The 23,869-nt window shown below is 44.4% G+C and overlaps 2 protein-coding genes across 6 annotated transcripts in view; one reads left to right on the forward strand and one right to left on the reverse strand.

Moving 5' to 3' along the window:
• The first annotated feature begins 6,490 nt into the window (after positions 1-6,490).
• On the forward strand, positions 6,491-17,230 carry cmtr1 (cap methyltransferase 1). 5 transcript variants are annotated; one of them, XM_061754216.1, is made up of 24 exons: positions 6,493-6,695; positions 7,237-7,329; positions 7,404-7,552; positions 7,736-7,894; positions 8,252-8,344; positions 8,447-8,518; positions 8,783-8,877; positions 8,955-9,027; positions 9,099-9,297; positions 9,874-9,992; positions 10,150-10,246; positions 10,573-10,705; positions 11,325-11,504; positions 11,851-11,907; positions 11,992-12,049; positions 12,124-12,192; positions 12,266-12,397; positions 13,033-13,158; positions 13,239-13,330; positions 14,022-14,090; positions 14,378-14,425; positions 14,557-14,669; positions 14,744-14,852; positions 15,621-17,230. In XM_061754216.1, exons 2-24 carry the CDS (start codon positions 7,245-7,247, stop codon positions 15,754-15,756), a joined length of 2,463 nt encoding a protein of 820 aa, XP_061610200.1. In that variant the 5' UTR covers positions 6,493-6,695; positions 7,237-7,244; the 3' UTR covers positions 15,757-17,230. The 5 variants fall into 5 exon arrangements, with proteins under 5 accessions (XP_061610204.1, XP_061610200.1, XP_061610202.1 ...); XM_061754218.1 differs by having other exon boundaries at positions 7,240-7,329; XM_061754217.1 differs by lacking the exon at positions 6,493-6,695 and adding an exon at positions 6,739-6,876.
• The window catches only part of LOC133468379 (NHS-like protein 1), a 75,102-nt gene continuing 68,463 nt past the window's right edge, over positions 17,231-23,869 (reverse strand). Inside the window, 3 exon segments of the mRNA XM_061754215.1 lie at positions 17,231-18,696; positions 18,698-18,935; positions 23,102-23,213. Of these exon segments, the coding sequence (XP_061610199.1) occupies positions 18,385-18,696; positions 18,698-18,935; positions 23,102-23,213 (662 nt within the window). The 3' untranslated portion in view covers positions 17,231-18,384.

Here is a 23,869-nt window from a genome sequence, read left to right on the forward strand (position 1 = left end):
AGGAATGCGCATGAAATCCACGAAGGCGCTTTAAGCAGCCGGAATCCGAGCATGCCGACAGAAGATATTTTGGGTGCGCTCAGTCTACGTGCTCGTCCGCTCAGAACCTTCGGAATAGTTCACACTGACCCAACAACAACAACAACCAAAAACGTTGCTACATCCGACGCCATCCCGTGTCCAAATATTTAATTGAGTACATTATTCGATCCATAGTATCACCGTTTTTCAGAATTCAATACTTCTATAATTTGAGTGGGTTAGCTGCAGGTGAAAACATTCACTTTACCACCGAGCTGCAAGTCAAGATTGCACAGGTGTGCTTCTGGGAACGGAAGGTTGTTGCAAAGCTGGCCTTCAACCCACACTGGCGCGACAGCCTCCCGTCGCCGCCACCGCTGGGAAAGGGTCGCCCTTTTCCCAAAGCGGCTTAGATCCAAAACTGGGTCACAACTCAGCGGCCGCCGTATCGGCCCAAGAACCCGACTGACACAACGCGCTCCTTCCGAGTTGGTCTCATTCTGCCTCGCCCGCTATTTATGACTTCCGGCTAACCCAGGCTATTTTTTTGTCTTTTTACTTTTTCTCCAAATTGTAACACACGAAACAACTTAGGCCCGCCCGATGCTGATTGGGGTCATTGGGTTCCTCTCCATTGATTCACGAAAAGAAAAGAAGCTGTGCTGACCTCTAGTGCCAATTTACTGTATTTATCATAATGACTGTCATAATTCATGTACTGTGTTTCCGAAAAGACATCCAATGATTGCATTTCTCTGGGCGAAACAACATTTTTACTGAAGGAGTATTAGAGGCAGCCCCCCCCCCCGCCCTCCCCCCCCAAAAAAAATATGACATCAACTCATCATTTTCCACAACAAACTCCTCGATCTTAGAGAAAAAAGTCATAATAATAGTAGAATAAAGTCATATATTTTTGTGAATTTTCAAGATATTTTCTTGATAAAAAGTTGTGTACTATCAAGGAAAGATTGTTTTATACATTTTAACATACATTGTTGTAACATACAGTTCAAATTGTTATATTCTGAGATTTTCTTTGAGAAAAAAAGTCATGGAGTTGAGAAAAATGGCATGTATTTATGAGGAAAAAAGCCGTATATTTTGGAGATTTCAGTTGTAATAGAAGAAAAAAGCTTGTATATGTTCAAGAAAATAGCAATAGGCTCTTAGAATAAATTTTAATATTATGAGGAAAAGATTTGTATTTTTTAGAAAATAAATTGTATCTTTTGTTTACATTAAAGTTGCAATCTTACTAGAAAAAAAGTTGCATGCATTCAAGACAAAAAAAATTCCGGGACTGAATGTGTAACTTCCCGAGGGAAAAAAAAAAAGTGTAATCTTTCAGGGAAAAAGTAGTATATTTTTAAGAAATTCTTATTCTTATTTGAGAGATACAAAGCTTCAAGATGAAAGTGATACTATTCAGCGTAAGAAGTCGTATATTTTCGCTTCAAAGGAGAAGAAAGTTGCATTTATTCTTCTCAATCTAAAAAATACACAATGAGTTTCTTGAAAAAAAAATACGATTTTAATCTCTGTTCATAGTTTTTTTTCCTTTCTTTCTTTTCAGTGTGACCCAAATACTTTGGAGTTTTGCTCGTCCGTATCTTTTCCAAATGAAGCGCTACTCGCATATTTCTCCTGTTCTTTATCTGCCCTTTAAACATACAGTCTGTACAGACCGATAAGTCGAGTGAACACGCCTTATCACGATTCGCGGCACAGTGCGATCGTACCACGAAATACCACAGGGACATTTTTGTGACTCTATCGCGTCGCAGCCGAACACAAACACACTAATCCAAATATGCACAGTACAAAGGCTGTTCGTACAATCTTTTAATGTTCGTACAATCCTTTAATGTTAACATTTGCAAATAACAAGCGCATTGCAAGGGAATACCGTATAGTAGGAAATTGTACAAAAAAAAATAAATGAGCATGATTCTGTCCAAAATGAAAAAAAATAGCAACACGATGAAATATTGTTTGATTTTTTTACTTTGAAAAGTAAATACTTTACTTTTGAACCCTAACCCATTGAAACAGATAATTGTGACAATTTTGCACTAGGGGCAAGTGGACAAGTGCCCCTCCAGATCCAGCAGATGTGGCTGTGGTTAAAAAAAAAAAAAAAAGTGTGATTAAATGCTGTTTTTGTATATATTTAATGTAACCAAATAATGTTTTGAGCATTGTAAAGCAATTTGAGGTTTAGTCTCCAGACATCACATTTTCATAAAGCTTTTTCAAATCACCACAAAGTTCTGTTATTATTTTTTATGTTTTTTTTTTGTTGGTGGCAGTTTTACGTTGGGGCAAGTGGAGTTATGCCCCACCCAATCCGGCAGATGGCACTGTGGTTTACTTGCTTTTTATTTTTGAAATATTGAAATATTATAGTCTATAATATTTTCCTAATTTCAAGCAAATTACTAATATTTCCAAAATATGGAATTTTTAAGGAATAGTTTCCAAAGTTCCTTAAAATCGAAAGTTTTGGGAAATTTACTGAAATGTATCCCTTTAGCATTCTTTTTTTTTGTGTACAAAATCCTTCTAAAGCCTCAACAGAACAGACTCATTAACAACTAAACAACAAAAACATTATGATTACGTTCCGATTATATTATCTGCTCACAGTCAAATGTTTTTGTTTTTATGTTGTTGTTTTTTTTCTTCTTCTTCTTTTTTGCTGCGTCACAGTAGCGCTCTTCTCCATTTCAGGGTCAGCGACCCCTAACATACAGTGGCTACGTAAGCTGCTCTTAAAAAGGATGTTTGCTAAGAGGATCTCCCCGACCTCCTTCCCTGCTAATCTCGTCTTATAGCGCTCATTTACACGCCTCGTCACGGATACGTTCACATGCTGTTGCGTCCTACAAAAAAAAAAAAAAAAAAACACACAAATGCAAATTTCTACTCATCTTGTTTGACGTCGGCACGCAAACTGGGCAACATCCGGCGGAATTTTCAGTCAGATGTCGCCCGGTTCAGCTCACGCCACAAGGAGCTAGCGGCCGCCCCGCGTCGCCGTCTACGAATCTCGTCCAGCGAATCAAAGTGATGTACACAGCGTCACGTGCAGGTCTATGTGCACAAACGCACACGAGTGCAAAGTAAGCAGCGAGACGAAAGACTTTTGACAAGTCGCTACAAAAATATCGACGTTTTCTACTAATGCAGCGAGCTTTGAGCTTTGGTGATTTTAGGGCCAAAAGGGTCAAGTAAGGTTGTGCCCGCTGATCCAGCAGGTGGCGCTGTGTGGGAAAAAGCTTTCTACTTTTGCATTTGGAAACAGCATGGAGAGAGTTTTTGGGGGGTTTTTTTTGCACATATTTTGCTGTAAAATTGTCTTTTTGGGGTGGTAGGGAGTAATTTAGCTTTCATCTGTCCAACTGCTAGATCTTCCTGTCCTTTCTCAGCTGTGTGGGGCAGCAAAGTCTTCTGCCCCAAGTTGCTCGAGAAGGTTTTTTTGGTTTCCTAAATTCAAGCCTAAAGCCGTTTGCGATTTTGTACAGGGGCAAGTGATATTGTGTCCCACCTGATCCAGCAGAGGGTGCTGTGGTGAAAAACAAGCTTTTGCTGTTGCTGCCAGTATCACCGTTCTTTCTTTATGATGTGGGTCAGCGGAGCCCTCTGCCCCAAGTTGCCATGGAAACAACATAGGGCGCGTGATTTTTCACACTAATTCTGACTGTAACCTGACCAAACATGATGAATCATTGTTTGATTTTGTCCAAACAGACTTCATTAAAAGGTGTGGCAATTTTGCATTTGGGGCAAGTGGGCCAGTGCCCCACCGGATCCAGCAGATGACAGCCTTCTGCCCCAAGTTGCCAAGGAAAAAGCAAAGTGAGGGTGACTGATGTCCGATCATTTTTCAAACTGCGCCTTGGGGCTTCCTACAAATTCTGCCTAGCGACAAGGGAGCACGAATCCAAACAATTTCATTTATTCTCGGACGGTGCGCCTGCAAGCTAATTAAAATTCTAGTTGTCTAAAGTTGTGAGTTTGCCACTAATACTTTTAAATGTAGACTACCAAACCAGCAAAACCTGGTGCCGGTTCTGCCGTTAACGATCATGTTCCAGCGCGCGTATCCGAGGTCGTCCGGCGGCCATCTTGTTTATCTGAAGAGACGACTGGCGGGCTTGCAGTGCAGCGTCAGTTGGCGCGAGCTGTACCCGGACACGCCCACACCCATGAATCCCAGCAGGACCGCCAGCCGGGGCACGACGGGACCTTCCCGGCTCTGCAGGGCCGTCCGGGCCGCCTGGGTCTGAAAGAGACGGCGGGCGGCTACGTGAACCACTGCACAGCGGGCACCGGGCCGGACGGCGAAGAGACAAAATCCACGGATAATTGACGCCCATTATAATTGCATTGAACAAAAAAACATTTTAGCAATTTAACTGCATGTTACTCATATTACACAACGAGTTGGACCTGACATCTGAAAGTCAGCTACGTGAACCACTGCACTACCAAAGATTTGTCCTGTAGTTCTGTTTCTCCTCAAGACTTTTCATTTGCATCATTTGCAAGATCTTTGGGTTGAAATTGAAACATTCTTGTGAAGAAAAAGAGAAACATGTCAGCTACAGTACATCTACCACATTCCCAAAATGTCAAAAGTTCATTTCTTTTTTTTTTCCCCTCAACATAAGAGAATTGTCTCTTGCATTAAAGATGCACATCTTATCTAAAATAGTCAAGTGCTGGACCCCACATCAGCTGCGTGAACCACGACGCTGCCAAAGATCTTGAGACTCACGATGTTTGGATGCCGACTGAAATTGCTGCCGTTGGTCCAAGACCGATGACGTACGGCCAGTCGCTGAAGAATACGCACCTGGAGGTATCGAATGTATCCGGGGGTCAGTCGAGGGATGCGGAAGCAAAACATGCTTGCCGCGGTCTCCTTGAGCTTCAGACGCGAGGCCTCTCCGGCAGGGGCGCCGCTTGGCGACGCCGAGGGCCTCCGGTGCCTCTCCCTCGGCCCGTCTCCAGTTTTGGCTCGTGCGTGTCCTGAAGACACACTCGCCCCGGTGTCACATACGCACAGACACGCCGTTTATATACAGTGTGGAGCGTTGGCGCCATTGCGTAAGCCGCTCGCCTGCGTGGCACCCACGGAGCGTTCGTGCGTGGCAACGGTGTCAGCGGGGGATTAGGCCTCCCTCTGGATTTAATGCACCTGGGGGAGATGGTCCAAAAACAGCCACCAAATTACACAATCAAGGCGGTCGGCGGTGACGTCCGGATATACTTGTGATGGTAACCGTAGAACAGGAAATGGATCGTATTGTGGCACGGGAAGGCCTTCGTCTGTTCACGGACGGGCTAACGAATGCCATCATTGTCACGGCGTTATAACCCTTTTAAGGAACAGATATTTGACCACAAATGGTAGCGCAAGACATGGAAAGAAAGATGATGTAACAATACTCACAGGCATATATTCTTTATCCTCTGAGAAGAACCACTAATATTACTGGGTCTTAATAATTTGCTAAAACCAACTCTGTATATCCGTATGTCTGTATTATACTGCCACCAGATGACCAAGGCAAGGTGCAGACACCAGAAGGAGCACCACAATGTCCATAGAATTGAATTGCGTTCAAACCACTAACATGAAGATTTTGCTAACAAACAACACATTCTTTACACCATCAATCAAAGTTTTTGTCTTCAAAGGTTTTGTCTTAGTCTATTTACATTTTTTTTTACATGGTATTTCACTTCTTTTTACACTTATATGATGGTTAAGAACCTTCAAATAATTCCAATAAAATGTTAAGCTACTTTTTGGAATTTTCTTACGCAATACTTGGGTTAGAAAATGAACATTTTCCGCGTCGTCCGTCCAGTTGCAACAATGAAAACTCTTCCTGTCTTTTGACAGGCAGCTCAGGATTGGCAGACTTGGATGCCAAGGAAGGATTAGTCCAATCCAGAACACATGCAAGACTACACTTATGCTAATCGCTTAATGGCAAACACAACGTGGAGTTAAAAATTCACGCAAACGTGTTCAGGTGATTTGTTATTCTTAGGCTAAAAAAATAAAAAAAAATTAAAAAAAATACAGGTTTTGTTTTCTCTTCAAGCTTTAGTAACCAAAACTTTTTACTCTGTAATGGGGGTGTTCCAATTATATGTGTTTTTTTTAAAATACTTTTCTAAAATCATTAGCTTTACTAATATAATAAATATTTCATAAAGAAAGGGAAACAACTAAATTCTTTCAAATATTTACTAATTGTGTAGTAAATGTATTCTGAAGAGGAAGACACACACCATAACTTTAAAGCCTTAATAAAATCTGTGCCATTAGTTATTGTAAATTCACTTTTATAAATATTAAAATTAAACAGGAGTACTGAGAAGAAGCTTTCTGGGATTTATTTTTTATGCAGGCAGTTTTGTTGCTTCTCTGACGTCATCATCCCGCGTCCTGCGCCCGTCTACAGTAAAAGGACCCCGTCGAAAAAAGAAAATAAAGCTGCCTTGGATTTCAATTTCAAGTGAAGCATCGACCTATTTTGCAGTAACTATCACTAAAAGGCTTCATTTGTTCCTCCTCTTGCCGCCGGAATATTGAAGCCCGTATGGAGTCGACGAACTGTGACTGAGGAAGTGACGCGTTTACGCCTGAATCGGTAAAATGTTAGCTGTCTCGTATGCTATGTAGCTAGCAGCTCAAGTTACGCAGTTTCGTTTGACAGTAAACGCCGATGAGCGCCGAAGCGGACCAGCGTCACCTCGCCCAAGTACATTTTTTGTTTTTGTTTAAAGTCTTCGCGTAATTCTATCAACGGGATGTATGACCTTTTGCAGCGTGTGAGTTATCAACTTTGCAGGCTGTGGCTACAGTCCAAAAGAGCGATTTCTTTGCCACGATAATACGGACACATACTATTAGGCTATCGCTAGCTGGCTGGCTAGTCCTGTCAGTCAGTCATTGCAGTTAAGTCTTAAATGTCGAAACCGATGCATTAATACCATTGGTGTTGTTTTGAGCAAGATAATGGCACTCACATAGTCTGCAAGCTCGGAATGTAAACTGCAGAGTATATTTATCTCATACTCCGAATACTATTTCTTAGGACTTACAATTTCGATAGTGTATAGTTTTGTTTACACGGCATACGTTGACGCTAAATGTCAAAAGTTGGCTGCTTCTTGCTGTATGTTCCGCAGCAGCCGCGATGAAGAGAAGGGTGGACCCGGCTCCCGTGCTGGCTGCGAAGAGGCACCGTGCTGACAGCAGCTCCGACGAAGAGTCCAGACAAGGTGGCCCGTCTGTCGGATTCGCAGCTATTTGCGTCATATGCCGGATCGAGTCAGTCAATGGTTTTCCTTTCCAGACTCCAGCCAGAATGAGTCTCTCAGCGACCAGGAAGAGCACCGAGCCGCATTCTCCGTGCCGCCTGTACCGCTCCGCGCCGGGGACACGGACTCACCCCCGCAGGACTCCAAGTTCTCCATGTACAACAGCGTGTCGCAGAAGCTCATGGTAACCTTGATGAGGGCACGAGATTGACAGGAAGTCAACTGTGGAGTATGTCGGGGTATTTAAATTTAAGTAACATGCTGGAAAACTTGAACGACTGTCTACAAACCACGTTAAATGTGCTTCAATTGAACCTCGGTATGAACCCAGATGTGCAGGTTTTACGATGGACTTGTTCCCTCGCAGGCCAAGATGGGCTTCCGCGAGGGCGAAGGTCTGGGCAAGTTCGGCCAAGGACGCAAGGAGATAGTGGAGGCGTCGACTCAGCGGGGGAGGCGGGGCCTGGGCCTCACGCTGCAGGGCTTCCAGGGGGAGCTCAATGTCGACTGGCGAGATGAACCCGAGGTAACGCGACAAAAGTTGAACCCTTTGCTGACAAAATAGCCCTCCAAAGTCAAACCCGAATCGAAATGAAACGTGTCAGTGGGAGCAGGTTTTCTTCTTTTGACTTTTATTACACCTTGGTGAAGCCCTTTTTCACACTTTTATTCGACTTAAGAATGTGTAATTGTTCCTGCAAACGTTCCCGCTACTATTAGTGAAGGTTTTATCATAGTTTGAGCCTAGAACTAATTCATTGGCTAAAAATTGACGTGATTATGTTCCCCTGTATTTTCTATCTGACCAAATATAGGTAATACAGTGTATATTCATCATTTGACCTCTCCCAATTGTCTTCTTTGTGTGTGTCTGCGTGTCCAGCCCAGCGCCACAGAGAAAGTGGACTGGTTCCCAGAATGCACCACAGAAATTCCCGATGCAGACGAGCTGAGGGACTGGATGGCAGTGGGGGCGGTAAGTACTTATCTGGAACGTTTTTAATATTTGTGTTGTTGTTCTTCATTTGCACTGGGTTTTCCTTGTTTTGCGAGTATAATTATTGATCTATTTTAACAGAGAAAAATGAAGATCGAAGACGAAACCGAGTTTTGCACTGAAGACCTCCTGCACACTCTTCTCAGGTGCAAGGTGAGGTTTCTGTTGGCGTTCACCTCAGACTTTGATGCGGTTCAAGATTTGTTTGGTTTTTGAGGCTGATGGTTTTTTTGGGGGTTTGAACTTCAAATTCTTTGAGTGAAATTGATGGAGAGATACGTGCAGTATAGCGAGTGTATCGGACGAGATGTAAACTGCCGGTCCGTGCCCCCAGTTCGGATTCAAGGCCTGTAAGCGGTGCGAATGGCGTTTTGGTGCGTTCCGTAAAAGTCGCTATCAATTGTGGCTGGCGTGCAGGCGGTGTTTGACGACCTGGAGGGCGAGGAGATGAGAAGAGCGCGCACTCGTTCCAACCCCTACGAGACCATCCGTGGAGGCATCTTCCTCAACAGGTGTGTGTGGCCGCAAGCGGGCGGGAGTTGTGTGGCGCGCGGGTGACATCATCACTTGTCGCGTTCGCCGTTTCCAGAGCGGCTATGAAAATGGCCAACATCGACCACTGCTTCGACCGCATGTTCACCGACCCGAAAGCTTCCGACGGGGTGAGTGCGCACGAGCGACCGCGGCCGCGTCCGTCGCCTCAACCTGACGTCCGTCGTCCCGTCTCGCGTAGAAGCCTCTGACGCACGACAATGCCAACGAACTTCTGTACTTCGGCGACGTGTGCGCGGGGCCCGGCGGCTTTTCCGAGTACGTCCTGTGGAAGCGACGCTGGCACGCCAAAGGCTTCGGCATGACGCTGAAGGGGCCGTGCGACTTCAAACTGGAGGACTTCTACGCCGCGCCCAGCGAGCTCTTCGAGCCCTACTACGGTACCGAGCGACCACGTGTTCGCTTTCACTGACGCGTTTTGCTGATACCGAGAAACGATTTTCGACGCAAATATCTATAGACCACAGCATGGATGGACATAAAGTGCTTTGTTTCTCTGAATTTTGTAAATACACTCTTTTTAGAACAATATAATGTTGTTCTAATTTATTCATTTGTCCAATATTTATTACAGGAGGTCCATCAGATGAACTGTATGAACTATGAATTATATAATCCACTAGATACAAATCCCTATACGGTGGACCCCCACTATTAGGCGAGGGATCGGACCGGGCCGGACCCCGAATAGCCAAAATATTCCGAAAATTGACGGCCATTATTCATTGTAGTGGGAAAAAAAATACAAATTGGTTAGAATTTTTTTCCCCCTAACCCAATAAAGTCTTAAATAAGCGCGGCGATGCCACCACTAAGCCTTTTACGGGTTGGTCCCTCCAAATTGTAGCCGAAGCACGAGTATACGGGCGTCGGCAATGGGCGAATGCTTTCTGGACGCAGCTCGGGTCTCCGCTGTTGACTCGCGTCGTCATTTTTTTGACGTCTGCGCGTCCCAGGTGAAGGCGGCGTGGACGGCGACGGCGACATCACCCGGCCGGAGAACGTGACGGCCTTCCGGAACTTTGTGCTGGACAGCACCGAGGGAAGGGGGCTGCACTTCCTCATGGCGGACGGGGTGAGTGTGCGACCCCGCTCCGAAACCAGAAACCTTTAAGGATCATTGAAGACTCCAAATTGTCCATCGGTGTGAATGTGAATAATCGGCGTTCGTTGTTTCCGTTTTCAATTGGCAGCCGCACAAGTGAGTGATGATTTTCTGTGTGTGACGCCAGGGCTTCTCCGTGGAAGGCCAGGAGAACCTTCAGGAGATTCTGAGCAAGCAGCTGCTGCTCTGCCAGTTCCTCACCGCGCTCTCCACACTCAGGACAGGTCGGACCGCTTTGTTCCATCGCAAACTCTCTTTTTAGCCACACTCATTGATTTAGCGGAAGTAATAACAAAATGAACATTTATTTTAAAATGAATACGAAACGTCTATATCTCGTTTCTTACACTTTTGTTCATGAAATATGAACAACAAACTACTTCGATGCTGTCAAAAGTGGGCAAGGAGAGTCGCAGTCGCCGATTGTTGAACGGGAAAAAAAGTCGAACAAATGAGAGCGCTTCAAAGGAGTTGCTGTCGGTGCTCATGATGTCGCTCACTAGGCCACGCCCCTTAAAGGTCTCATTGTGATGCCTTTTCTCTCTTCCAGGCGGCCATTTTGTCTGTAAAACCTTCGATCTCTTCACGCCTTTCAGCGTGGGTTTGGTCTACCTACTGTACCTCTGCTTCGATCGCGTCACGCTCTTCAAACCCGTGACCAGCCGGCCCGCCAACTCCGAGAGGTACGCCGCGGAAATGACGTTTGCGTATGTATTTGATACGGGGCGCGTCCCGACATACGCGCGTTTGAGGTTACAAACGGCGCGGAATGAACGAGTTCGCTGGGCGGCTTAAGAATGCGTGGTTGCAAGAAATGTGAGTGCGAATGGTTGTTTGTTTGTATGTGCCCTGCGATTGGCTGGCGACCGGTTCAGGGTGTGCCCCGCCTCCTGCCCGACGATAGCCGGCCGGGATGGGCTCCGGCACGCCCGCGACCCGCGTGAGGAGAAGCGGCTCAGTAAATGGATGCATTACTGGATGTGTTTACAAGAATGAAAGAGAGAAATTATATGACAAGACTAAAGGGGAAAATTATTGGGAAAAGGAAGTCGGAATATTTCCAGAAACAAGTGAGAATAAAGTCTAGAAATTGGGATTTTACGCTAAAGTGGAAATTGAGAGTGAAGTCAAGAAGATTTGAAGAAAAAATGTCGGTTAAACTCCAAATTGTACGACTTTTGCCGTGTTTTGCCGATGAAAACCAGCAAGCTGTCGCTGTAATCGGTGTTGCTTGCTTTTCACCTTTAGCGTGAAGATGTATTTCCGTACTGCATTTTGCTCAACGGTCGCACGTCTCGGCAGGTACGTGGTGTGCCGAGGTTTAAAGCCGGGCTCGGACGCCGTCAGGGAGTACATGTTCCGAGTCAATCTGAAACTCAAGCAGCTGCGGGACGCGGACACGGACGTGACGGACGTGGTTCCCCTCGCCGTCATCAAGGAGGACGCCGACTTCTACCACTTCATGGTCAACTCCAATGAGAGGTGCCTGACTTTCAAGTCTAATCATTCCATTGTTAGTCGTTTTATTCTAATTAATTGACCAACTATTTCAGAATTTAAAAATATATGTGTAAAATTGTTCATTTTAATCATGAGTCATCCTTTTAAAATTGTTGTCGTTATTAATTTAAGTATAATTAATTCATCAATGATGTAATTGAATTAAAATGCTTTTTGAATTGATTGCTTTTTAAATATATTTCCATTTTGTTAATTACAATAAATCCATTTGACCATTTTTTTTTTTTTTTTTTACTCAAACTTGTATTAGTACCGTACTCTTGTTAAGGGGCCACACTTTGACACCTGCGTTTGTTGGTGTCCCCAGCCTGTGCGCCGTCCAGATCAAAGCCCTGGCCAAGATCCACGCCTTCGTTTTAGACCCGTGAGTAGCTTTTGTCGCCCGGACGGACGTCGTACTGCCGTGCGTTTGGCTTCTGTGTGCAACCGAGTGTGTCGGCCCCCGCAGGACGCTCGGCGAGTCGAGGCAAGCTGACGTACGCAAGAATTGTCTCAAGCTCTGGGGGGTGAGTGGGCCGCTACTTTTCAATCCCCGTCGCGTAGCCCCCGCCGCCTTCACGCGTTCTGCGTCTGCTCCCAGGTGCCCGACAAGGCCAGGGTCACGCCGGCGTCCTCGGACCCGAGGTCCAAATTCTATGAACTGGTCAAGGTCGGTCGAGATGTGACATCAAGCGCTAACGGCTCAATTTATATGCGTTGAAATGGGGACGTTTCTGCTCCAGAATCCCGACGTGGAAGCGTTCAAAAGCAGCATCACGCCGCTCAACTCCAGCACACTTGAAAAGCTGCGTCACGTCCTGGACCACCGTTGCATTGTGGGAGGCGGGGAGCAGATCTTCCTTCTAACGCTGGGCGTGAGCGCGCACGCACGCACGCACGCAACGACAACATGTATTAACATTGCAGTTATATGAGAATGAAGTAGGAACTTTGCCAGAAAGAAAGACATTATAGTTTGACTAGAATCAAGTCAGAATATTGGAGAAAAATTACAAATATTCAAAATATAATTTCAAAAATAACATTTTTCGGAAAAAAAAGTTCTTTTATGAGAATAAAGTTGTCATTTTTCAAGAAACAATGTAATTTGCAGAGAAATGTCTACATCAATGAAGCGGAAACATTGTGAGAAATAGTCGGAAGGAAAGTGAAATCAAAGTTGTACTTTGGGCAGAAATAAAAAATCATTTTGTGAGAATAAAGTCGGGCTATTATAAGAGAAAAAAAATATTACTGTCAGAAAAAAAGTCAGAATTTTCAGAAAAGAGTTGCAATGTTGTGAGAAAAAACAAAACACATTTTGACAAAAATAAGGGAACAATATCGTGACAAATCACACTGTTGTGAGCAAAAAAGATTTTCATGAAAAGAATGTAACATTACAAGAAATATTGATCTTATTTTTTTATAGAGATTCATTCATCAGATCTCATTTTACTAGTTGAACTATTCAAGAGAAACAAGCGCCTTCCGTTTCCGCCCCGTGCAGAAGTCTCAGATTTACACGTGGGACGGAAAGATGCCTTTACGCTGGAGGAAGCTGGAGAACTTCAAGCTGGAGCTGCCCAGAGATTCTCTGCTGAGTGTGGAGATCGTGCAGGAGCTGAAAGGCGAGGTGAGCGCCGCCCGCCGCCCGCCGGGCGCCTGGCCGACAGTCCGGCGTCACCGTGTCGAAATGTGCTTCGCCGTCCGCAGGGCAAAGCGCAGCGGCGAATCAACGCCGTGCACGTGATGGATGCGCTCATTCTGAACGGCACCGACGTCAGAGATCAGCACTTCAACAAGCGGTGAGGAACGCGTCCTCGCGGTCGGGTCTCGTCGTTTTCGCCGCAAATAAATATTTAGTAGGCCACAAACGCTAGATAACATCGGCAAAATGTTAAAACAAATGTTTTGTTTTCCCGTGGTATTAAGTCGTCTTAATGTTAAGGTTTTGTTTTCAAAAATAAAACAATGAAATTCTCATACCGCAACTTTGTCTTAAAAATAAGGCTTTTTCCTCATAGTATTAAATTTTTCCTCTCCTTAAAATACGATCAACGTTCCTGTACAATTCTGCTTCATTTTCTTGTACTGTTGCAATTTTATGCATGTAACAAAATAATTTTTTTTCTCTGAATATTAAGACTTTGTTTTCCTACAATGCTCATATTAGAACTGTATTCTCCTTAAAATACTCTTTATATACCACCATTATTTATGACTTTATGTCAAATATAATTTTATGTTCTCATAAAAATGATGCAGCTTACTGTACACATTTTCCATGTAATATTTGAAATGTATTCCTAAAAAAAATGCACCTTTTTTTTTTTCTCCCAATATTACAACGTTAATCTCCTTAAACCGCTACTTTTTCCTGGTGTGTAACAGCAACATGTTTTTGTTTTTCCCGGTGGTAGAACAACTTAATGCCGTATATTCGTAATGGAGAGAGGCCTTGCGACTGAACGTTTTGTTGTACTGTGTGTCACGCAGGATCGAGATGGCTGAGAAGTTCGTGAAGGCGGTGGCCAAGCCCAGCCGACCTGACATGAACCCCATCAGGTGCCGTTTGTTCCTCTGGCGAGCTAGCCAGGAGTAATTCCTGTAGGCCTTCAGTCCATCGAAGCGGATGCGTTCCAGGCCCACCCGCCATTGGTGGTCTTGTTATACAGAGACCGTAAAAAATAAAATAAAAAATTATAATTCTCCCCCGAGCGATTCAAAAGATTGTTTGAAGAAAAAAAAAAAAAAACGCGCTATGGCGGGTTAAGACTGTCAACCACTTTTTTATGCTATCTGCACATGTTTTGGTTTTGACGTGTTCTTTTTGATTGTCTGGGCCCAAACAGAGTGAAGGAGGTGTACAGGCTGGAGGAAATGGAGAAGATCTTTGTCAGGTACGACGACCGCTTGCAATTTGAACATCCTTGATGGTCGCTCTTTAAACTTAAAGGTGACGAGCCTTGGCAGAGGTCTGCTTTTGTTGATTTTAATTTTTTAATTTTTTTAAAATGTTGTCATGACACAGACTAGAAATGAAGGTGACAAAGAGTTCGGGGGGAGTCCCACGTCTGTCTTACACCGGCCGAGACGACCGACACTTCCTTCCCACCGGACTCTACATCATCAAGACCACCAACGGTACGTCTCGCCGCTGTGCGCGGGCGCGTGTGCGCTTCCGCTGAGCCGTCCCCTGCCGCCTCCCATCTTTTCAGAGCCGTGGATGATGGCGTACAGCAAAACCTCCAACAGGAAGTACTTCTTTAACAAGACCACCAAAAAGTCCGTCTTTGACACACCGGCCGACGCTGCGTCCCCTTTCCAGTATGTTCCGTCCTCGTCCGCTCCTCTCGCATCCTGTTGTTATTGTTTTTTTACACACCACCTCAATAGATTAGAAATAAGACTTTAGCATCTTTAAATTCAAACCTTTTGTAGAAATAGTACATTTAATATTCATCCATTCCAAAGTCCCACCTACATAAAAATTGAGGTAGGCTACTTAAAATGGATGAAGTTCCCGGATCCTAAATGCAAGAACATGACAACTTTATTCATGTAACTAATATTATGACATAATCCGCTTCAAAATAGAACTTTTTATTGTAATCTTATGATGTAATTCTCTTAAAAATATCTTTTTTCTCATATTCTGTTAACTATACTACTTTTTTTTTTTTTTTTTTTCAAAATATGAACTTTATTCTCTTAAAAATCCTTTTTTTCCCCCCATAGTATTACAACCAATGTATCGTATTCTCTTAAAAATACAACTTTTCCTCAGAATATTACAACTTTATTATCTTAAAAAAATGCTACTTTGTTCTCATAATGTTACGACCTGATTCTCTGAAGTCGTTTTTTTCCCTCATACTTACTCCCAATACTTTTTCTTGTCGTGTTATGTCTCAGAAATACTACGAGTTTTCTAGTAGTCGTTTTTTTCCTCCTCATATCCTGACTTCCGTTGACTTCGGTATCGTAATAATGTTAGGACAATCCCATTTTTTTCTGTAAGTCTCCACTGCGTCCAAATACTCGCGGACATAAACGTTGCTTTGTTTTTCTGCTCTTGTGCCCCTGTGTCGACAGCGTGTGCCACGGCGAGCGTCTCTTCTGGGCCTGGGAGGACGGCGTCATCGTGCACGACTCTCAGACGCGCGTGGACCCCGACAAGCTGTCCAAAGACGACGTGCTGGCGTTCATCCACCACAACCTCCAGCTGTGACGTGCGGCACGCTCGGTGGCGGCGCCCTTGAAAAACGCTCGGGTTGATAAGTTTTTTCTTTCGTTTTTTTTTTTACAAATATATCATTTTCGCGCAGCGGCCATTTCAGTTTTTACTCAGTCCTCTTTGGCCAATGATAAATGTATGGTGAAATATGATGCAAACAGATATTAAGTCCACAAGAAAAATTCACTGCTCCAGTAGTCTCCACGATGAAAATGACACGACGACGGAGTCGTACGCGGGTCTAATTTCAATCACTCAAAAAAAGTGTTTGATATGATGAGCATTTGTGGGCTAAATATTTCTGACTTTTTATAACACTTCCTTTAAAATGTGTTTCTGATAATAGCGCGGTGGGTGGGAATAAATGCTCTCGCTGGCCCAAAATAACCCAGCCCAAGTTTCTTTTTCAACACAATTTCATCAGCTGTTTGCGAATCCTTGTCGTGACATTTGGTCTCTTTGCACATAACAGATGCGAAGAACCAGCGGGGGCGCTGATCATGCGGCCGTTGTCCATTTTTAGGCTTTTCTCGTGTTTTCATCATGTCAGCGCTGCCGATAAACAGGCGTCTTTCTCTTGAAGTACAGCAAAGTTGTTAAAACAGCTCTGAAATGAAATCGTACAGGAGAATTTTGCTCCATCTGTCATGGTGTCCCTACATTGTGTCCCTTTGTTTTTTTGTGGTTTTTTGGGGGGGGGAGGGGGGCAGTGTATACCCAGACTTTTCTGTTACAGTCACCGTTCAAGCAATGTGAGGGACTGTAACAGAAAAGTCTGGGTATTCACTGCTACTTTGAAACCCTAATCCCATTTTGAAACCCTACTTGGTAACCCTAACCCTGTTTTCAAACTTTAATTTAAAACCCTAACCCTATATTCAAACTTGAATTTGAAACCCTAACCCTGTTTTGAAACCATAATTTGAAACCCTAACACTAATTTGAAACCTTACTTTGAGGCCCTAACTGTCATTTGAAACCCTACTTTGAAACCATAACCCTAATTTTAAATTCTACTTTGAAACCCTAACCCGGTGTTGAAACCCTACTTTGAGACCCTAACACTAATTTGAAACTCTAACCCTGTTTTAAACCCAAATTTGAAACGCTAATTTGAAACCCTACTTTGCAACCCTAACCCTGCTGTGAAACCATACTTTGAAAACCTAACCCCGTTTTGAAAACCTACTTGTTAACCCTGTTTTGAAACCCTAACCCATTTTGCAACCCTACTTGTAAACCCTAACCGTTTTGAAACCCTACTTTGAAACTCTAACCCTAATTTAAAACCCTATTTTGAAACCCCACTTTGAGGTCCCTAAACCCGTTTTGCAACCCTACTTGTAAGCACTAACCCTGTTTTGAAACCCTACTTTGAAACCATAACGCAAACCCTGCTCTGAATAAGGCATCCAATATTTTGACCAGATAATGAAGACAAGAGAAAAATAAAGTCATGACAAAGCAGTCCAGTTGTGACTTAAAACATTCATTTCTATTTATTTACATACATAACAATATAAAAGTGTGTCAGGATAAACTTTGAAAGGGTCAACGACAGCTCACAGCCGAGTAAAGTTCGTTTATTAGCTCTTTGGTAACCACGGCGACCAAAAGAACAACAAGAAAAAGAGCAGTTCTGAAAATATTTTAAGGAAAACATTCTTTCAAACAAACACACACAAAGGATGACAACTACGCACAGTGCAAAATCTACAATTGACAAAGAGATTTATGAGCCAACCGGAACAGAAATGAGCGAAATTGATTGTTCGGCGCGTTCGGAAAGTCACGGCGCACGATCGTCATTGACACGCGGTGAAGTCCCGTAATTTAAAACAGTTCAACTTATTACATCACACTTTTGAAACACATTGTAAATGTATTTGAACGTGGAAAAAATTACATTTGCGAGTGTAAAATGTGTTGAAAATGCACGTGCCTTTAAGAGGCGGGGCCCGGTGGGGCAGCATGTGACATCATAGAGTATGCGCCCGAGCATCTGGATGCGGGCTGTGGCCGACAACAGCACCCGCGCAAGCGTGCCCATTGTTGCCGTTTAATAAATGGCTGCAAAGTGCATCAGCGACTGTGGCTCTCCTTCCCCACACGCGTGGGCATCACAGGAAGCGCAGTGGTACCTTGACTTAAGAGTTGAATTTGTTCTCAATTTACTCGCATGTCAAAGACATTTCCCCAATGAAATGTATTGAAAGGCCATTAATCATTCATTCAGAACCCCCCAAATTTTTGTTGTTGTGTTTTTCATGAAGAAAAATAGTAACTGCGCGTGACTGTTGAGAGCCGAACGTGTGTTGGCGACTGCGGCTCTCCGTTGTTGGGCAGACTTCAATCTCGAAAGTTAAGCAGTCGCAAGTTAAGGTAGCACTGAAAAGTCTAAAAACGAGATTTGGCAGGGGTGCGACTGATGAACTGCGATATAACGGGCGAACACTGTACATCACTGAAGCACGTGTGTTAATAAAAGGGCGCAAGAGTGACTTTCCGAACAGCCTGTAATTGTGACAGGTTAAAGTCACCGACAGAATCAAACATAAAATTGTAAACCCCCCAAAACCTCAAGCCGCGTTCGGGCGTAGTCCGGCGACCCGAACGGAGTCCTTAACTCCCGCCGTCGTCCGATAAAGTGCCGTTGGCGTCGGCATACTCGCCGTCGCGTTCGCAGATGACGGTCATGGGGCTGCTGAGGATGCGACATCGGGCGTTGTATTTACTGCTGGCGGCCGAAGGGGGCGTACGCGAGCGGCCGTACTTGAAGGCCGAGGACGCGGGCGGCGACAGGGCGAGCGCCTCGTAGCGGCGCCACTCGTCCGCCGCCCGCTTGCCTCGGGGGCTGCGTGGCGGCGAGAGCTCCGGCGAGGCGCACTCGGAGCGCGTCCGCTGCGAGCGGGGGTCTGTGGAGCGCAGCATCTCAGGCGGCGGACATCCGGAAGCTGCTCTCCGAGCGGCTGCCCTTCTTCAGGAGCAGCGCCTTGAAGGTGTCGCTGCTGGTGGCCGACTTGCGCAGCTGGCGCTGGATGGAACCCGGCGGGCGCGCCGGTGCCGGCGCCGCCACTGGGGACCCGCAGGGGGGCGTCAAAGGGGGCGACTGCGAGTGACTCCCCGGCTTGTCTTCCTCAGACTCTTTGCGACCCAGGACCTTCCGCTTGGACCTGCGGAGAGCGAACACAGCGGACTCGAGCGCGTCAGTAGCCTGCTAGCACTTTTTTCAGTCAAAAGTAATCTAAAGCTTTACTATTTCCAAAGCGATAATCAGATTACAGTTAGTCATTCTTCGCTATGTATCGTGGTTCACTTTTTGAGGGTTGAGTGAGTCGCAGATTTTTCCATTGTACAGTGGACCCCCGCTATTCACGGGCGATAGGAACCAGTCCGGACCGCAAATAGCGGTAGGACGAAAGACCGCTTCAAATCAGAATGTCCAAAGTTTGGCATCATTCCACACTTAATGTGCAAAAATTGTGCAATGTGCCTATTGGACAATGCAACCACACAATTGCACATCTACGGTAAAGTTATTGTGGTTATCTCGTCGAATATGGCCAACCACTGCTCCATAACAGGTGGTTTGGATAGATGGAGTAGGGAAAGAGCCGCTGGTGCACGGCAGCGTCGTCGAGAGAGAATTGGCTCCAGCGAAGACATGATCCGATCACGCGCTCAATTTCCTAAAGCAGATTGCCGTTCGGTTGCTTTGGTGAGCCGCGCGAGGCCGACCTACTTGGAGTAATGCGCTACCGCGATCCGGTGCTGCCGCATTGGTGGAGGCTTTTCCCCCAAAAAAGATTACACGGCAATCACGTCGGCCGACGTGCGGCGCGTAATGTGGCGGCGGCGAACGCGGGATTAAGCGCTAGCGGCCAATCGGCCTTATTAATGTCAGCGGGTCCCGGGGACGCTAATCCGGAGGCGGCGCCAGCGGACGTCGCGTCCTCGTGGACGACTAATTACATGCGCCGTCTTGAGAGGGGAAAGGAGAGACAGAGGTGGTCAAATTCAACAGAAACTCTTTTACATATACGGTACATTGATTAAAAACAACATTATATTTCATTTTTGCTTGATTAGTTTATTGTAAATAATACATTAAAATATTGGTAAAATAAACCATTTTACAAAAACATATTGTTATCTATTGTATAAATGGTTGGTGAATAAATGTATTGCAAATAATATATACAAAAAATTGTAAAATAAACCAAATTTACATATATATTTAAGTTTTTTTTTTAATATATGGACGGTTAATGTATTGGTAGTAATCATTTAAAAAAATGGTAAAACATATATTTTATATATGCATAGATTTAAAAAGAATACAATTTATTAAATGGTTGGTTAAATAGTTCCATTACACATATATATTGCATATATTAAAATAAAAAAATAGTAACATATACCATTTTACATATACAGCTACATCGTTAATATATATTTGATTAAATAATTGGTTAATTTATTGTAACGATTAAAATAAATATTTAAAAAAAATTTCCTTTTTATAAAATGCCTTGTTCATTAATTTACCACACATCATAAAATTATTAGTAAAATCATTTCCAAAATAAGATACATTTAACATTTTTATAATTTGATTAAATTATTCATTTATTGAAAATAAAATAGAAATAATGGTAAAATAAACTTTCAAATATACAATCATGCATTAAACATTTTTGATGATTTTAATTTACTTATTCATTGTAAATAAGATACTAAAAATAATAGTAAAACATTTTATTTTATTAAATAATTGTTACATTTATTTTTTTGTAAATGATGAAATAAAACATTGGTCAAATAAATTTAGATGATACATTAAAATTTTGAAAATATTATAAAAAAATGGTGACTCATTATAATACATATGAATAACGTTAACGTTATTTATTCCAACCTCTTGTATGTGCGACCTTGTCCAATCGTTTTGAAAATGTCAGGTGTCCACTGAGCATAAAGGTTTTGCCCGCCCCCTTGGCGGCGCAACAAATGCAGATTGTGCTGCTCAAGGGAGGAACGAAGGCCGCAGTGAGACAAAATCCCTAATCCTCAGATTAGATCTCCGGAGAGCGAGCGAGCGGGCGGGCAAGCGAGCCGTTCCCGTCTAGCAGCTGAAGGACACGCGTGCACGTATGAGGACTGTTTTCCAAAGTGCAATATGCGCCGGTGGCCTACATTTGCCCTCACGCCGGGCTGGCAGTGCTCCTCGCCGGCTTTACGCAAGCACGCATCTCGTAAACGGAGCGTCGCACGCGCCCGCACACCTGAGCGCCGCACGCTCGAGGGGCTAAAGGCTGGTGGGCGCAAAAGGATAGCATCGCTACTTTTCCAAACGTCCTCCTCTAAGGCTCGACTACGTCTCCCTCCAAACAAGATGGAATCGTGTTGCGTTCACTGGCTATTAGCATAATATGACGTGATGTAATTTCGTTCCCTCGTTGTTACTGTAATCTGTCATTGCATGTCATCCAGCGGCGTCAAATTCTCTTTTGCCGCGCGCCACGTTGCCGTTACGGTTTGGTTCAGATGACTGTTGAAACGTATGATTGTATAATTGCATCGTCATATTGTTCCATATAAAGTGTACATTTTCTGATGCCCGTTTTTTTTTCTTGTCCATCCGCTTGGTTTTCGCAATTTCTTAACCTTATTAAAAGTGAAGACAATTCGAGATTTGCACACGCAGGGCACATGAAATGATATGGCTGGCCAGATCTGGCCCGCACGCCTTGAGTTTCACACCTGTGCTCTAATCTGTCATGTGACGACAGCGGCGCCTTGAGATAGGAGTTCACATTGTTCCGTGACCACATTTTAAAGTGCAGTAACAATGCCACGTAGATGCTACTCGGTAGCCCATCCATGGCATTTCCCATTACATGTTAGGATTAAGCTAACAGAGCTAATGCAAAGTTATGTGCTTCTCTTTTTTTGATGTTTAGTTCGACAGTACTTTGTGCCATTCAACAGCCCGAATTTTCTTTTTGGGAAGATTTGTTGACTTTGCGCCGCACACTTTTGGTTGTTCTCGACCTATCTCAAATATTTGCTCTCAAGTCAAAGCAAAAAAACAAACAAACAAAAAACGGACAAACGATGGATTGTATCTCCAAAAAGATGTAAGCGGGGTCGCTTGTATCTCAAGGCGCCGCTGTGTCGGTTAAAACAGCAACGGAGATCTCGCACGTGTGCGCGCATCCTCAGCACAAATTCCCTGCAATGAAACCCCGCGCAAGTCAACTTGCGGGCGGACACGTGAGCGTGAAAAAGAAAGTGGCACGCCGCATGACAAATTTATGTGCCCCGCCCCCAGCCCCCCCTCTCCCTTTGAAGAGCGTACACAATGTATGTCAGAGAGAGAGAGAGAGAGAATGCACACAAGCTGCTTTCACTCTCTCTTGTGGCCTGTAACCCAGATGAAGCCCGCCGGGTGTCGAATTGCTTAAAAATGGATGAAACGGCAGTCGTCTTCGGGCCCGGGAAATGAACGCTTCCAGTCGTAAATTAGGACGGTGAGGAGAAAAGGAAGAAGGAGGCGGCTCGGGATGAACGGCGACCGTGCCCGAGGGTGCCAGGCAGGGTAACGCGGCGACTTTTGCAGAGATTGATGGCGGAATTGATGAAAGATCAATCGCGAGGGATCCAAAATGGAGCACACGACAGCAGTGCAGCAAACGCGGCGTCAGCTGGTTACACACTGTACGAAGCCAACAGTAGTTAAGATACAACCAAGAGAATCCCGCTTTGTGTCTTGAAAACAAACACGCAAGCTAGTTGAGTGCAACTCTTCAGCGTTTGCTGGGTGACTGTATTATACTGCCCCCGGTGGCCAAGTTGCCCACACCAGAAGGAGATTCTTTATTTGCTATTGAATTACGCGACGACGAAATGTTTATGTTTATAAAGTACAATATTATCGAGTGCTATTTCCCTGATTAACAAACACTTTCGGGGATGCTAATTGCCTTTTCAGTCATTTCGATGATTTGAGATACTCGTGTGTGCTCACGGAACAATGAAACTCATCTGTAAATGCGGCACGGGACAACATTGAAAAACATTGCCCCATCATCCGGCCGGCCATTTCCAAAACTGCTCATCCTGTTCAGAATGCCGAAATGCAAATCTTAAAGAATGTTTGGACTTCTTCTTCTAAGAGTCTTGCCAAGTCAATTGATACTAGTTCCGTTGGCAGACATTTTGTCCCTAAAATAAGCAAAAAAAATGACTGCAATTGACAATTATTCATTATGTATATTGCATAACTATTTAATAATAATAAACGAAAAGAAAACAAGCGTGGTCGTCGCGCTCGTACCTGTGTATGGCGGCAAAGAGGTCCTCGGTGGTCCGGGCGGCGGCGGGAGTCGGGGTGACCATGCCGCGGGAGTCGGGGGGCGACTCGTCCGCGTTGGGGTCGAACACGTCACCTGCGAGGCGCACACGCACATGCCGAGTTACACGGCGCCCGCGTTCCCCGCGTCGTCTTCCCGATGCGCCCGAGCCGCCGGCTGCCAGCGAGCGCGCTGGCTTTACGCGCTCCTCATCCTCTTCATCTTCATCCCCTCCCTCCCTGTGATGCCATGGAGCCCCTCCCCCCGCTCGCTACTACCACGGAAAGCTTCCCCACCGGGCTGCTAAACCTAAGCGGGCGCAGAGGAAGCAGGACCCGCCCCCAAATGAAAACGTTTCACATATTTAACTCCAATGTCCACATACTTTGACCAATTGAAATCATTCCAACTTCAAACCGTTCAGCTCATTCCAATTCCTCAAATCCTCACACTTAAAAAAAAAAACAATAATAAAAATAAAATACATTTTACATATACAACAGCCCCTTGCTATTTGTAGGGGGATACCCTACTATATATATATATATATATATATATATATACATGCGTGTGTGTGTGTGTTTTTTAAACACCAAAAATTCTTAAATAAGCAGGGATAAATTGCCAGTTTAAAACAAAAACAAAAAAATCAACGAAATTGGGGCAAAAATTGAAACAAGGCAATCTGCCGAGAGTTGAACGTATGCGGGGGTCCACTGTATTTATCTCCAATTTCCACATTTCTTAACTCA

The sequence above is a fragment of the Phyllopteryx taeniolatus genome, chromosome 18, assembly GCF_024500385.1.
Source record: "Phyllopteryx taeniolatus isolate TA_2022b chromosome 18, UOR_Ptae_1.2, whole genome shotgun sequence".
NCBI lineage: Eukaryota > Metazoa > Chordata > Actinopteri > Syngnathiformes > Syngnathidae > Phyllopteryx > Phyllopteryx taeniolatus.

What these genes read in the sequence shown, in the direction of transcription:
- cmtr1 (XM_061754216.1), top strand. Translation starts at nt 7,245, where the DNA reads ATGAAGAGAAGGGTGGACCCGGCTCCCGTGCTGGCTGCGAAGAGGCAC. An exon ending in CACGCCTTCGTTTTAGACCC is followed by an intron (nt 11,908 to 11,991) that starts GTGAGTAGCTTT and finishes CGGCCCCCGCAG; the next exon opens with GACGCTCGGCGAGTCGAGGC. An exon ending in CCTGACATGAACCCCATCAG is followed by an intron (nt 14,091 to 14,377) that starts GTGCCGTTTGTT and finishes GGGCCCAAACAG; the next exon opens with AGTGAAGGAGGTGTACAGGC.